The sequence below is a fragment of the Nesoenas mayeri genome, assembly GCF_963082525.1.
Source record: "Nesoenas mayeri genome assembly, chromosome: 2".
NCBI lineage: Eukaryota > Metazoa > Chordata > Aves > Columbiformes > Columbidae > Nesoenas > Nesoenas mayeri.
Window position 1 is genome coordinate 143,419,747 of NC_137543.1, and position 15,984 is coordinate 143,435,730.

At 35.0% G+C, this 15,984-nt stretch overlaps 1 protein-coding gene across 1 annotated transcript in view; it reads left to right on the plus strand.

Moving 5' to 3' along the window:
• The window catches only part of MALRD1 (MAM and LDL receptor class A domain containing 1), a gene marked incomplete at both ends in the record, with an annotated part of 247,721 nt that overhangs the window by 162,894 nt on the left and 68,843 nt on the right, over positions 1-15,984 (plus strand). The window contains 3 exons of the mRNA XM_080364215.1: positions 3,967-4,095; positions 7,541-7,702; positions 14,104-14,261. Coding sequence (XP_080220341.1) covers positions 3,967-4,095; positions 7,541-7,702; positions 14,104-14,261 — 449 coding nt within the window. The remainder of the gene's footprint in view (positions 1-3,966; positions 4,096-7,540; positions 7,703-14,103; positions 14,262-15,984) is intronic.

Here is a 15,984-nt window from a genome sequence, read left to right on the forward strand (position 1 = left end):
GTTTTCCATGATGTAAAATTATGTTTAGACTCAAGCAAACAATGGACTCTTCAGTGTACTGGTTAAGCCAAAGATTTGGAAGCAGGTCAGATCAAAAAAGAACATTCATGGCTTTTTCATTAAGTGCAAGTCTCTTTCTGATCAACAGTTTTCTTAAATTAAAATGAAATGTTTCCTTCTGCTTTTGGATATCTTAGCTCTCTTCAAACTTTTCGCAGCATATTCAGAAATAACCCCAGTACTTACCAAAAACATTTCAACTCCCTGTAATCCCTCTCATTTCCATTGTGTGACAAATCCACATTTGTGTATCGTATATTTAACTGTTTCACGTCCCTGATATTTTCAAACACGGAATCAACTCATTCTTTTGCTTGCTTTGGGTCACTGATCCATTTTAATGCTGTAACTTCTCAAATGTAACTACAGAGCAACACAGTGAGCAAACTGGGTTTTTTCAATTATATTTTTTTTTCCTAATTTGTTTGGGGTGTATTCAATGGTATGTTTTTTTCCTTATAGTTGTTATTAGAAGAAAGAGGCAAGAAAGAAAATTAGTCATATTTTTGCATGTTTTTTTTTCTTCTTAGGTTTTCTGTGTCTTTGGATTTTAATGGAATATTGAGAGTCAGATTACTGGGAAAAATAGATGTATAATATGACATGCTATATATAATCAGCCATCATCCAATACAGGTTACCTTTCTACTTCCTGGTAATCAAAGTAAAACTGAAGAATATGAAGAATACATTTTTACATGGAGTTCCACACAACCAACATATGCAATGAAATAAAATATTATTAAAATTTCTCTTTTTATCTGAAATATCAGCTTTAAACATATTTTGAGGTCTTCATTAGGAGACATATTTTACTTTATACTGCAACTCCTTAGAGGGAGGTTTGAAACATCCTTTTCCAAATTCAGCACTGATAGACTGAAACTCAGATCTTGACAACCCTGTAATTTTGATGGTGAAATTAGAAATGGGCAAGATAATATTTTGAATGTCCTCTCTTTTTCTTTGTTCAAAGTTGTCTCTAACTTTGTTGTTCTTGTTAAATTGTGGCTCAACCCTCAGAATTGAGAACTTATGTTCTTCAATACCATTTTCTGATTAAATATATTTTTTATAAATTTATATTTAATAAAGAATATATTTAAATTTATATTTAGAGAGTGTCTGGTAAAAATGAAACTTTTAAGCCATTTCTTCTGTGTACACGCCTGTTTGGTTATTGGTGGTGTTGATATTGAAGTTGTTTGGTTAAAACCCACCCATAATTCTTGGTTTGATTTAGTTTTTAGCTGGTGTTTTTGGGTTTTGGTCAAAGTGAACATGTACTCTAGAAAGCTGACTTTTAATGCCACAATTCTGAATAGAAATTCAGAATATTTATTTTTACTCTGCTATGCTAATGCTGGTACTTTAATTTTGAGAGGGATTTTATTTTTATCTCTTCCAAAGGCTGTAGCAGAATCTTCATCCTTATAAATGCAACCTGGTATCCCTAAATATACAAAAGGTCTTAATCTAAAAGGAGAAAATTCACAGATCCATTACTCTGTTTGGACTTCATGGCATTCACATCTCTTGAGATATAAGTTTTAATTATGACTGTCTATCTATGGATCACATGTTTTATTTTAAGATAAACTAAGAAATGAATAATATTCTTAGATGCTGTTTCTCTTATGCCTAATATACTGTAAAGTATCTTATAAAAAAAAAAAAGAACTACTGTAAATAATATTAGGTGCTAAATATAAATGATAGAATAAGAAAACATTTTCTTGATTAAAGGGGAAAGGAGATAAAGGTGAGGAACATGATCAGTCACAAAGCCATGGATTTTCAAATGTCATTCCCCTGTTTGGTAATAATGTACCTCTTTCCCAGGCAGTGAAATAAGATATGAAAATTATTGTATGCTAATGGTTCTGCCACTAAATAATTTCTGTCATTACTTAATTACTGAGTGACTTGACAAAGTCACTTAATTTTCCAGTGCAGAAATTCCAGTTCATGGGAAGGAATGGATATGACAGAGTCAGAGTCTTCTCATAGGTGCCCACTGACAAGACAGAAGGCAATGGGCACAAATTAAAAACCAGAAAAGTTCATCTGAATGCAAGAAAACACTTTTGTTGTTGTTTGTTTGTTTGGTTGGTTGGTTGGTTTTTACTGTGATGATGGTCAAACACAAGCACAGATTGTCCAGAGAGGTTGTTGGGTCTCTGTCTGTGGATATTTTCAAAACCCAACTGGATATGGTCCTGCACAATCAATAGTAGAGGCTGTTTGAACAGGCAGTTAGACTAGACGATCTTAAGAGGTTCCTGTCAGCCTCAACTATTCAGTGTTTCTGTGGTTTTCCAGAATTTAGGGTAAGCCATAGTAATGATTTGTTGATAGTATTTTCAATCATGTTTTAGCACATAATTTGGGAGTGGTGTGAAAACTGGCTTAAACATCTGAAGTGTTTCAGTCATTTTTTTCTCAAAAGTCTACTCCTCTGCTAAGGGCTCTCTGGTATGTGAATTCTCTGTAGAAAGCAGCCATAGCTTTTCCTGTACTTAAGGCATTCATGGCAATACTGTTGTCTGTGGATTCCCTGACACCTAATGAGATCAAATTGTCAGTGTAAAATTTAAAACAAAAACAAGAAGACAAATATCAGTTTGAAACTAGACTTTATTTATACCAAAGTTTAGAGATGTATGTATTTCAAAATTTAAGTCAGGTCCTGCATGTGTCCAGCCTTACCACCAGATTTTTTTTGAATTATCCATTCTAAATGTTTGAATTACATTTTAATGCTATGTTGTTTCTCTATTCAATATTACCTTGTGTACATGTTTAGACTAAACCAAAGATTTAGTTCTCCTTTCCTATTTCGCTTCAATGAGAAATTAGTTCGCCTGTCTATAAAATTCAGTAAGTACTTCTATTTGAGAAGATTGATAGCCTGACAACAATAACTTCCCCTTTTATAAATATGGGTCTGCACAAAGGTAAATATCAAGATGTTCTGTCCAGACTGTGTTTAATGATGTGTCACATTTTAGTCATGTTTGAAAGAAAAAATGAAACTTATTGCAATGAAGAGAGTCAAAATATATTATTCTAAATGTCTTTTTGCACAACTACGAGCTCTAGACTGAGAAACAATCTTAGGTTAATAGAAGTGCATCTGAAATGTTGCGTTTGAGATTATCAGAGCTGCTTCAATTAGTGTTAATTGAAATTATGCACCCAGTGCACTGAACTAAAAAATAAATTATGTACATTTCTTTATAGTCTGACAGTTCAGAAATGGCTGAATGCCAACACTGTTTGGCTTTGGCCCTAGCACTTTATGTACAAGTTACTAAGTTACTTGCATTTTTTGACACAATTTTCTCTCACTTTCAGGCTGACCAAAAATTGTTGTTGTAAAACAGATTCTCATATTAAATGCCATAAGAGGAACTTCTGAGCAGTCCACACACTCAAAGAAGTTTCCCTAAACTCTTCAAAAAATGTTAAACATCTTATAAAGTCTTTAAAAGTTTATGCATTATGCAAATGTTGTATATCAGTGATTTTTCTCAGTTTAAAATCTTCTTCTTTTCCAAATGATGTCCTGTAATTATGAGCAGAGTAAAGCATTTAGCATGTGTACTTTTCAACAGCTCACAGAACCCTTTTTTATGGAACATGCACAACAAATACACTGGGGAAACAGTCGTGTTGATGCTGAACTGAATTTTCTTCCAGACAAAACACCCTACCCTGGAAGCTTTAGGCAAGACCAGTGCAGTAGTTCGGACACGCATAATGCGTCATTAGAAGAGTGAGAACAAATAGTGGCTCTTGGAAGCAGTAAATCACTGAAGTCATGGTGGAAAATGGCTAAATAAGTAAAAAAGGTCATTTTTTGATTTAATTACAATAATGATTTAAATGTCCTATTGGTTTCAGTTGGACATAATCCCAGGGAATGCCCTGCCCTCACTGATTTCATCTGTGGGAATGAGAATTGCATAGAGTCTCAGTTCGTCTGCGACTATAAACCAGATTGTGAAGACCTATCAGATGAAGCTGACTGCAGTAAGTATCGCTTTGTGTGTCAATGTATCATCCAGTCCAAAGTATAACTTTAAATTCTGTAGCATATGTTAGGTGAATTCCCACAGCTACCCAGCAGATAATTATAATACAAGCAGGTTGCTTGCTCCCCCAACACAGGTCTGACATTTTCAGATCCTCAGAGATATTTGCTGCAAAAAGTATATAAGTATGATTTAGTTGCAAAATACCAACTTGCTCAAACCAAAGATTAAATATATCTTGATAAAAAAAAACAAACCTTAAGGGCTAAAAACATATTTATGGAATAAAATCTGTGGATTACAACAGAAATTAACTCTGAGAAGAAATGTAAACTCATTAAGTTGAAAGTATGTTGAGCTCTCTATGTCGAAAGAGAAAGCTAAGTAAATTAATACACAATAACATTTACACATGATTCTGCTGTAAAAAGTAATAATTTAAAACCAGACCTGTCTTTCCTTTCAGATGAACCGTTTTTGTGATCTGAGTTGTGTCACTACTATAAGTTCCATGGTCTTTGTTATTGCTGCTACTGCAGAGATATGAAAATATTTTCTTGCTATCACTCTATTATAGAATAGTTGGACAAAATCCAGTCTGTTTATATTTTTGCAGTCCTAGTGAATACTGAGACCAAATTTGTCTGTAGGTATTCTTCACTAATGTTGTTTGAGATGGAAGGACACAGCTCAGTTTTGAAAATCTGGATCGAATCAACAGGCTTTCCAGTTCAGACTTGAAACTCAAAAAGAGTAAAACATCATGCCTTTGTTCTTGCTCCATGTCTTTGTTTATTTACAGTCACTGTCCAGACCAGACTTTTGTAGTAGGAAGCTTTAGCAATCTGTACATACAGTTCAGTAATCAATCTAATTGTTAATCTTCAAACTGGAGGGCCAAATTCTGCCATAATGTTGATATGATCAAAAGTAACCTTGGTAGACAAAGTAAATGCATCACATGCAGCAATTCAGCGTTCATACTGTGTTGAAGTCCAAACACTCCGTAAAAATCAACCACTAGTTGTTGACCACTTGAAAATCAAAGGCATTTTCTCATGCATGGAGTTACTAAGTACTTTAACTGGACAGGGTTACAAAAATAATGACCCTTTACGAGGCGACATAAATTATATTGTTTTAACCAGACTGCAGACTTACAACCTGGAATACATGTGAAGATGTCACTATAGGAGATTTAACTTGGAGTTTATTCCTCTTTATTGTTTTCATAAAAGTAAATAACAACTTTGAAGTACATACACTGAAGCTGGCACCTCTTTATCTGGTTTCTACCTCCTGCAGTGCTTTGCATTCCAGCAAATTTTGTGAGTCATATTCATGGAAATGAGTCTACATTGAATGATAACTTTAAAAAACTAGCACATTTTCAAATAGATTGCAGGAAAAGATAGATTTTAAACTGATAATCTGTATTTCTTGTATAATATTCACATTTTTTCAGGAGTTACACAAAGTGCGTGCAGCAAAATACTCTGTGAACTCACCCTTATAACATTTTACAGACCTAACAGAGACACAGCAAGTCTGAATTTCTGTCCAACGTAAACTCCTTTGTAAAGATATTCAGAAAACTATCAAGACATTTGATTTATTCTGTAAATATTTTTACAGGATACAGTAGTTCCATTGGGGGAAGTAGTCCTGTGCTGTCTAGGACTGTGATAGCATCAACTCTCTTTTCTTAGTCAGATAATGCAAACATTTCAGGTCATAAATTATCTTGAATCACAGTAAAGCAACACAGTCTTTGCTATACTGCAGAAATGCTTTTCCAAGGGAAGACAAAAAATAAATGCTGACATTCACTTTAAATAAATGGAGTGAATTATCCTTTTATTGTTTATAGAAAGGCTGTAGTTACATGAAAATGTTTTCATAAGTCTTAGTCTTGCTGTTGCTGCAGGACTGACGAAATATCAAGTTAACAATAGAGGAGAGATACTGTAATCTGGCATACGGAATACCCAGATAAGCCTCAGATATAGTATTTCCATATCTGTTGTATCTTAGTTCTAATAGATGAGGCCTTACATTTGGATAAATACACCTTTTCCCTGAGCGTGTATCTTATAAATGGAAATAAACAACATTAATGGGCATGTAATACCTTTTAGACTTAGAAACTTCATTTTTAACAAAAAGGCAACAGGAGATGCTTAATCAGAAAAACGAGCACAGATAAAGCCCTTCACAGTCTAGCCTGCCCCATCACAAGTGGTTATGGCCACATTTGTCTGCAATTTTCTCCTTTTCTCTGAGCTCAAGGTTCAAGCTTATTTCACATTCTACTATAGTTTTATACCAGTGTAGCTCCAAAGAAGTAAATGGACCATAATCTACTCAGCAGCAATTCCTCTGTGCAGAATTTACAACAGAATCAGGATGAAATGAATTGTATCCATGTAGGCTGGTGGACTTTTTTTTTTTTTTTTAAATAAACTAATGGAAATTACTTACTCTGTGCTTCATTCAGTCCAGTCAGACAATCTTACAAAATTTTCATTCTCTTTCACTAACCCACTGGAAGTACTGAGGTGAAAAAAGCACACATGAAAGCAGTTTCAATTTGCACGAATTTCAGCCAATTATACACAATGATTTGATTAATAGCAAGCCCCAGTGTTGATGAACCAACTAGAGCAATGCTTGAATTATTGAAGTAAGAGCAGTTTTTCAGATAAATGAAACAATCCTCTTCTGATGGTTTCTAAATAGGTTGTGTGTACCCATAAAATAAAAAGTACCCACGAGGTGCAGATATGTTGGGTGACTGCGTCAACCCTGTAAATATTGTTCATAAATATTTATTAATAATTGCCTTCTGAATGCACTGTTAATATATTAGGGTAAAAATCCTGAAGTCAGGTAATCTATTATGAATTGTATACATTCTAAATGCATTTGGGCTTAGATCTTATTAGAAATGCACAAGAAAATTGTACTACTTGTTTCGATTAATGGGTTCCCTTCTTCGTCCTGCCTATGTGTGAGGGTATTTGGTGTTGGAGTGGATTCTCAGTGCATTTGTATATTCCTGTCATGATTCCCAAAGGCGATGCTGTGAATAGCACTAACACAAGGACAGATGCTGAAGGTGAGAAGGCACCTCTGGAGATCATCTAGTCCAACCTCCTGCTCGAAACAGGGTCTGCTGCAGGGGTGTCACACTCATTTTCACTGGGGCCACATCAGCCTCGCAGTTGTCTTCAAAGGGCCAAATGTAATTTTAGGACTTGTCCAGGAAGCAGTGGGTGGATTTTTTTCCTTACTAACTACCATATATTATGTCAGTACATGTAACACAAGGGAATCATAGCATTAGCCCAACAAAATCCTTTCCATTACTATGTAGAGTATATTCATTACAACTTTCACCTATAAGAGTGGGGAAAATAACTTACTTCTTGCTGTATTTTCAGGTTACTACACAAGTATTCCTGGAAGCTGCAACTTTGAAACACAAGATCAAGAATGGACCACGGCATGTGGATTAACACAAGACCCTAATGATGATTTTGACTGGAACATTAGCAACAGTATTGTCCCTGGGCAAATGGATCCTGATGCTGACCATACACCAGGTATTGGCATGTGTCTTACATCACTTTTGGGATAATGAAATACTCAATGAATTAAAAAACAATCCTGTAGATTAGTGCCAAGATAACAGCAAATCTCTGATCTTACTCTATATGCAGAAAAATCACAGTGAACACAATACAGTTCACAAAGCAGTTCCAACAAGCACTAAAAGTGTTTCCTTTCATATTAAAATTACAATAGAGGAAAAGTATCACAGGAAAAAAAAAAAAAACTTGCAAAAAATATATTATGTGTTTTAACACGTTGAATCTTGTCATTTATACTATCTAGTAACTTCTAGTTCTGTTTGAACAGAAAACCAAACAGTCTGGCAAAGTAACCTATTACCAATCTTTTTAATCATTGCTTCAGCAGCACTGTAGATTGCTGTTTTCAGAGTGGTCATGATTATATCACTCTTTATATTCCACTTCAGCTTGATGCATTTGTTCAGTTATTTGCTAGAAAAGAAGCTGCTAAATACATGTGAAGATACTAATTAATTATCACATCTGGGACACAACAAACATCCTTCTAAACCAGCACAGCATGCTTGTATAGAGGCAGTAACTGTCTCTAGGTTTGCAATGATACTATTAATTAAAGGTCTATTTGAAAACTTAGAAAAAACTACAGATATGAAAATTTTAACTCAATGGAAGATGATGTATTTTAAAATAATCATGAGTCATTAAGATATTCCATCAGGTCTTGTTCAGAAATGCTGTGACAGTAAATCCATGTGCTGCTAAATGGCTGAAAACCTTTGGCTAAGCAAAGGCACAAATAATAGTTCAGTCATCCATTTCTTTTAGGTCAGCTGAGCGCACAGTGTAGACTTTATATCACGTAGCACCTTGATTGAGACCACCCAATGACCCCGATCGTGCTGTAGTCAGTCCCTGGAAGATGTTTTTGCATTGTAGGCAGTTCTATAGGCAGGTCCAAGAAAGTATCAGCTTTGTGTTTCCAGTATTGTCTTGCACCCAGACAAAGCAACGTCAGGACATCTTGCTAAGCTATGTTCAACAACCAGTTTTTCTGAGAACCCAGCTTAATCTGTTCTTATCTTTCCCTCTCTCAGTTACCAACTCTGCATTTTTTTATTCTTTCACTAGTATTTTGTTCACTCCTTTACAGAAGTCACAGGATTCAAATGAAATTTCTCTATGAAACCTCATGTGTCAAGTCCCAGTAATCATGGTTTCTGTTAATGTAACTGCAGTATGAATGACAATTTCTTTCTTAACAGTCTGACTTTAAAAGTTGAATTCTTTGAGATTGTAACTGGCTACAATAATACTTCTCTCCTTGACAACATTTTGAATAATCTGCTTTTCCTAATGAATTCTAGAAAAACATGCAATCATACACCAGTCCTTAAGGAGTGGCTGAGGAGCAATGTATGGGGATGCACATGATTGAGGCTCCTACCTAAAAATCTCAGTTTATCTCCCTGATATTGGCTTGGCAGAAATATTAATACTGAAGTGTTTCCCTAGGTGGCCCTACAAGATGTTGCTAACAAACTACTACCAAAATGACAGTTGATTGGTAGGAGAATGAAATATATTGACGAGCAGTTATAGTTATCTATATTTGTAGACAGCGAACTGTTATCATATCACATCATATCATTTAATATCATAACCATATCAATATATTAGATAGAATGTATAATATAATAAATCTGGATGGAATACTAATTTCCATCATAAATATGCCAATCTCTATTTGGGAAATGTTTAGCTTTCCAGAAGCTTTAGTGGTTAGAAACCCTATTTTAATTTCCATCTAATCAGCAAAGAATAGTTGGTATTCAGTGTAAAAACATCACATCTCTACTGTTTTTTCCCTTCAATTTGTAAGCAGCATGATCTCCAATTTTCTATCTTTTTTTTGGTGTTTATGTTTCCAAAACCAAGAGAGACATCTTGTCAGCAGTTAGCTGTGACTCTTTCTGTTCTACTCATTTATCTTTCTTTTTCCTTCAGAGAATTCTGCACCTGGTTCAGGAATTGCTCACCTGATCATGAGGAAACTGCTTATCTGCCACAAATCAGTTTTTCATTTTAAAGGAAGCAGACACCCATACTAGTTTTTGTTGCTGCTGTAGGCAGTAAATATGGAAGTTCTTTCCTCTTGAAAAGGAACAGAACAGACAGGTGGAGGTAGAAATATTGCAGCTGTACCAGGCAAATTTTTCCTTGCAAATCAGTAGTCTGACTTGATTTCTTGCTGTTTCTTTGGTGCATGATGACAAAACAACCAGTAACCTCTGGCTCATCAGGGAGATTTTGTGTTTTTCTATTTCACTCCCTCTTATTTAATTGGTTCTTCTTTGCCTCTGTGACATTACCCAGCAATTGTAAGAAAAACAATGTTCATAAAAAGTGAAGGAGAAGGAAAACAAAATTAAAGCAAATGTATTTGCAAAATTACTCTGACTTATAATTTACTTGTAAATTAACTGGGCAAGAAATATCCACATTAACTACAAAGGAATCACTTGTCAGAATTGCCAGCAGCCTAGTTGCTGATGACCTCTAATGTTCAGAAGTACATGTCAGCCCATTCTTGACCTAAATCCAATCCCTTCTTGTTCCCAACTCATCACCTTTAGTTATTAAGCAAATAAATTCATTGCACAGAACAGGCATACCATTATAGCAATGTAACAAAGCCCATGATATTATACCAACTTTGTATTAAGTGAATTGGCACACCTTTGTCTGGAAGAATCTCACATTGGTTTGAAAGTGTCTTATATTGCTTCATCTGGCAAAACCTAAATAGACATTACAGATTTCAGACGGATAGAAATGTACATTTGAAAAAATTTTGCATCAGTTTAACAAAATTAACATTGCATTGGTACAGTCTTTGGGAGAAGATAAATCCTGTGATTTGAAAACAAAGACTTTTAGCAACTGTCTTTTAACAACTTTCACCTGTTTAACATTCTGTAATTTGACTAGTGTGTAGTTTATGCAGGTCTCAAATTTAAAAATATTCCTTTCCATACATTTCCTTCTGAAATAGTTCTTTCTTGCTCAAAACCAGGACACTTCCAACTTTTTGCCATTGCAACCATGAGCTATTTAAATATTCAGAAGATATAGCTAATCAAGTGCAGAACACTTCAACCTCAAAAACTTCAACCAAATACCAAAAAAAACTTATTTAACTGCTGCTGTATGTCGCATATATTTTTGCCATATATCTTATATCACGTACCAAGGGGCCAGGCACCTTGGTCTTCTAGTTTGCTGGCCAGTATGCAACTATACAGGACCATTCTATTTATAAAGAAGATAGTATTAATATATCTGTGTCATTATAATATTTCAAATAGTTTTTTCTCTCCTGAGAAAATTTACATGTTTCTTGAAAAAGCTTGAGGCACAACATGATACCCAGATAACCTCATCTGAAAACATAATCTCAAATAAGATTGCTTCAAATACAGCAAGAGAAGCTAAGAACATTTCCTTGATAGCCATTATTATTTACAAATAGTACAAATTTTGGGTTTCCTTTGACTGAGATCCATACTAAATAATTCTCACCCTGAAAAAATGCTCAGTTGCAGGTCTATAAGAATGACATATTGGATAGCAGTTTGAAAGCCCATTACATAGATTCATTTTATGAGTGAAAGGCCTAAAATTGCAGTCAATTTTACGTAAAAATAACTGCAGCTCACTTCAGATGGGAAATTATTTTTGATATTTTCACCTTGGTCCAAGTGGATCTGACTCTTGAAGTAACACAGCACTAAAGCAGCTTTTTGGGCTTGCTTTCATAAAATCTGTGTTTGCCACCTTACTAATAAGGAGTCCTAGATTGTATCTCATGCCAATCGTACAGCTGAAATAAACTTTTTTTCATAATACTGTTTGTTTGTTTGTTTGTTTTTTGGTGGTGGAAAAGTTGTAGGAGAAGGAAATTGTTTGCCTTCTGGGTCTTGTAATGAGGTTTCAAGCATGGGGGGGTTTTCATCAGTCTGGCCAAAAATTTAGCAACCATTAGCATATGATACTTACATTATTTTAATAATTTGTCAATATAGGTAAAAGCTACATTTTAGAAACTGAGTCCATCACTAGCCAGTTTATTTTACAAATATTTATTTCCTTCCCAAAATAGCAATTAGCTCATTGAACGTTTCTTCTATGCATGTACCTCAAGACCATCACAATTGCTGCTCTCTTCACAATCATGCCTTCTTAAAAGTTGCATCCCACACAGACACATAAAGAATATACCTTATTCTTCACAAATATGCATTCTTGAATTATTTTACTTCAGTGCAGAATGAGACTTGTTAATCAGCTCTTTACAGGGAGGCTTACAAGAGCTTGTATGTGGCTGGTTGGACTACTGTTGTGATTCTGATTATCTTTTATATGTCTTGTGCCCCTTAAAAGAAGTATTAGGATGCATTTCTGAGGTTAAAAATTCAGAAGTTTTTTTCTCCTGGGAAAACTAAGCATGACCATCAACAGAGAAAAGGAAAATTATCTTACCTGAATAAATGAGGTATTTTAAAAGTTTGAAAATAGAGTCTTGAGAGAGCATGTTGAAAAGTTATTGCTGAAATAAAGCTTAGTAAGCAGGCTTAGTAATTTATTTTTTTTATTTGTACCTTACCAGTGTGTTCCATCATTTCATACATTTCTGTAAGAACAGATAGGAATGATTGACTTTCTGAATAATATTAAAGAAGAGCTGTGTGTTTTGGGACAGCAATGTTCAGAGTTCGTATGTAGACTGTCTGTATGGCCATGACTGGAGCATATACCCCCACTGATGCTTACACACTGATGTATTAATAACACTGTTACAGCTACTCTCTACTTGACCCTCAGCAGATACCAGCATGTGTACAGCCAGCTTCACCTCTCTTAAGCAGGTCTCAATGCCATGCTCAGCCTACCAGCAGTAAAAAAATAAGCCACATTTCCAAAAGTAAATAGGATCCTGACAGGAGAGAACTTGCCTTAGATAAAATATGTTACCTGGCTCCTGACATGCCTTCCTAGTCTCTCCCTATCCCTGTCTCTCTGGCTCAAAGTCTCAATTGCTCTCAAGCTTCTCCTTGTAAAGGACTGCAAAGTTAAGCTAAAGCTTTGTTATTGAGCCTGATTATGGTCTTGAGATTATTTAAGTTCTTCGGAGAACTGATTGAGGTAGAAGAATGGGATTTTTTTTTTTTTTCTGGTTTTGTTTATTTGTTTGTTCGTTTGTGGGGTTTATTGGTTGGTTTGGTTTTGTTGTAGGTTTTTTTAGGCAGTAGGTGCCCAGAAGAAGCCCTTTGAGATAGCTAACAATTCATAGCATGTTGTCAGTGAAGTTACAGGGAAACCAAATCTGGAAATATGTTAGAACCCCACTCCCAATGAAAACTGAAAAAGCTCTATAACGCAAAGACAAAAGCTTCACCTGATTATGATGAAGGGGAATTCAGTCTCTTACATTAGGGACAAGAATTTAGCCATGGGGTTGAATTTATCTTTGGAGTGGTCCAACCAGACAGGAACAACTACTGCCCTCAGCTGTGACGTGCAGGTGTTGGTTTTTTTGGATTTAGGAAGAAGCTGTCTGCCAAGGTCTTCTCTGTGTTGCTAGTCAGGACAGCCCCAACAGTTTCCTTCCTCTATGTGAAAGATGTGTTTACCATAGAAGGTTTTGTGATACTCTTCTCTCCATGTTGGACAACCTTACTCTTACTGTAGCAGATGGAATTAAAGTTATTACAAAGAAGGGGCTACTGTTAATTAATAAGAGAAACAAGTCAGCAGCATGATTTGCCTATTCAACCCCTCGCTTTTAGTGGTGTGTTTTCACTTCAGGTGACAGGCCAGTTTTGGGATTTAAGAGGGTGACATCTTTTTCTACTTGAGACTGAATGATTAATTCTCTTTTATGCTACCTTGTGGTTCTTCAGCAGCAACTGAATAGTAGGAAATGTGGATATCTTGGCCCATTTACAAGCCTCAGGGCTTTGAGGTGTTCCCTACTACCATACAGGGAATTTTCCTGGCTAAGAGCTGTCAGCAAAGGTGCTCCTGACTCCTGCAATTTCAACCTTCAAACAGATCCTTAGAATCTGTGATTGTTTGTGTTTGCAACATGCTTTTAATTTGTTATTCAAATATGAATCAAGTATTTACAGAAGGATAAAAAGGCAGAGCGAGCACTAAGGAAATTTATATTAATATTGTATGTAAAAACCACAAAGATACAGACTATTAACATGGAAGATCTCTGTACAACCAAGTTAGGGTATACATGAGTGTGGTAAAAGATACGAGTAACTGTGTGTGTAATAATGCTCATGCTCAGAATCATAAAGTAGTTAAGAAAAACTATAAATATTTTTTATCTTTTTATTAAGGTAAAGGACAACATTTTTTGTATGTAAATTCATCTGCCCAGAAGGAAGGAAACAGAGCAAGGATAATTACTACCAAACTCTTCCCAGCTAGCCTCGGGGTCTGTAGGGTCCGATTCTGGTTCTGGATGTTTGCTTCTAGACAAACAGGAGTCTTAAAGGTAAGGTAAAAACAATTCTACTACATCATGAGACAGTAATATTTGTTTTAGTAGCATTTGCATTTCTGTGTCTAGAATGAGCAAAATCTCAGAGCTGAGATTAGCAGTACTTAATCATAGTTACACCTTTATACAAAATTTTTGCTGATATGGTCATATAACAATATTCATAACAGACTGAAGTACTTAGCAAGGAATTACCATCCTAACACAGACCCAATTTAAAATTATGGAAGTTTTGCTTTTTCTTATCAAAATAATAATCTATTTCAGCATCAACTATTGCAGTTATTAAATCACAAATATAAACGAACAGTAACCATTTAGGTGAAGAAAAAAAAAAAAAAAGTCTAAAAGAACGAAAAAGAAAAACAGCAAAATCAACAGCCCAGACCTTCAAAGTGACAGCTCAGTAAAGGTTTTTCTCCAGGTTGCACTGGAGGTGAAAAAAGTCAAACTGTAATAGGAAGTCTGAATAATGTGTTAGAATATAATAACATCAGTACAAAAGCTGATGTTATAGCTGTTATCTGAAATACAGCAATCTGGTCAAGTCTGAACTTAAAAAAAAATGGACTGTAGATATAGAACGTACTAAGATGTGTGATTAAAATGACATACAGGGAATCTGTAAAAAGAAAGATAAAAATGAAGGATGTATTTGTATAGGAAGTAGATGTGGTATAACTACACAAAATAATATGAAGTTATGGGAGTAATCCGATTTTAACCTAGAAAATGAACTAGCACTGAGAATAGAGTAAAAGAAATTGAAAGTGCTTCTCTTCTGCATTCTCAATACACATTTCAATTGCACATTTCCATTGTCATAAACTCTAGAATTTGTTCAAAGGCAAACCAAAAGCATAAGTGATTATTATTATATTTAAAAAGGACACAATGATTACAGTAACTCTTGCAGTAATATAGAATGGATGCTATTTAAAAGAGATCTGAATACTGATGCTTTGGGACATCAGTCAACTATTAGCCAACATGAGAAAAAAGTTGCTTTATAACAATTAAGTACAAAACCACTAGCTTTCCTTAGGAGCATATGGTAACAGCCTTTGACAGGTGAATTATTCAGCATTAAATAAATGACTAGTCTAAAATATAACTTAATATGCTCTGAACAAGTATAGCTCAAGAGCTAATATAAACAATTTTTACTGCATTTGCTGCAAATGTAAATTTTAAAAAGTTGTTGTTTTTCTTTACATTTTTGTGACTATTTGGTTACATTCAATCAAACACGAGAGAAGTTTCAGCAAGAAATGGAGATGATTTTTACACCTGTTTCATTCCAATGGGGACCCTATCAGTCATCTGTCAGAGAGACAAGGCTTTCAGCTTTCATTAAGCATTCTATCTCTGCCGTTCAGGAGTTGGTGATAAAATTGAGAAGTACAACCAAAATTAATTCCTGATATGATAGTATAACTCTAATACATCATTTTTCTGCCTTGATATTTGTTGATACTAACAGAACTGAGGCATGATCTGGAGGATGTAGAGCCATAGTGTCATTATTCACCAGAGCCACTGGAAAGTCTCCTCAGCTGACACAAGTCTCTGGTGCCAAATGGAGTGAAAATACAAGTTCTCTTTCGCAAGGTTTTCCTGCTTCCTTGACTGGTGATTAAAGACTATATCTTGGGAATGATGGGAGAATTCACCTCTCATTATTCACCCTTTAGATCTACTTTGACTTCTAAGTGAT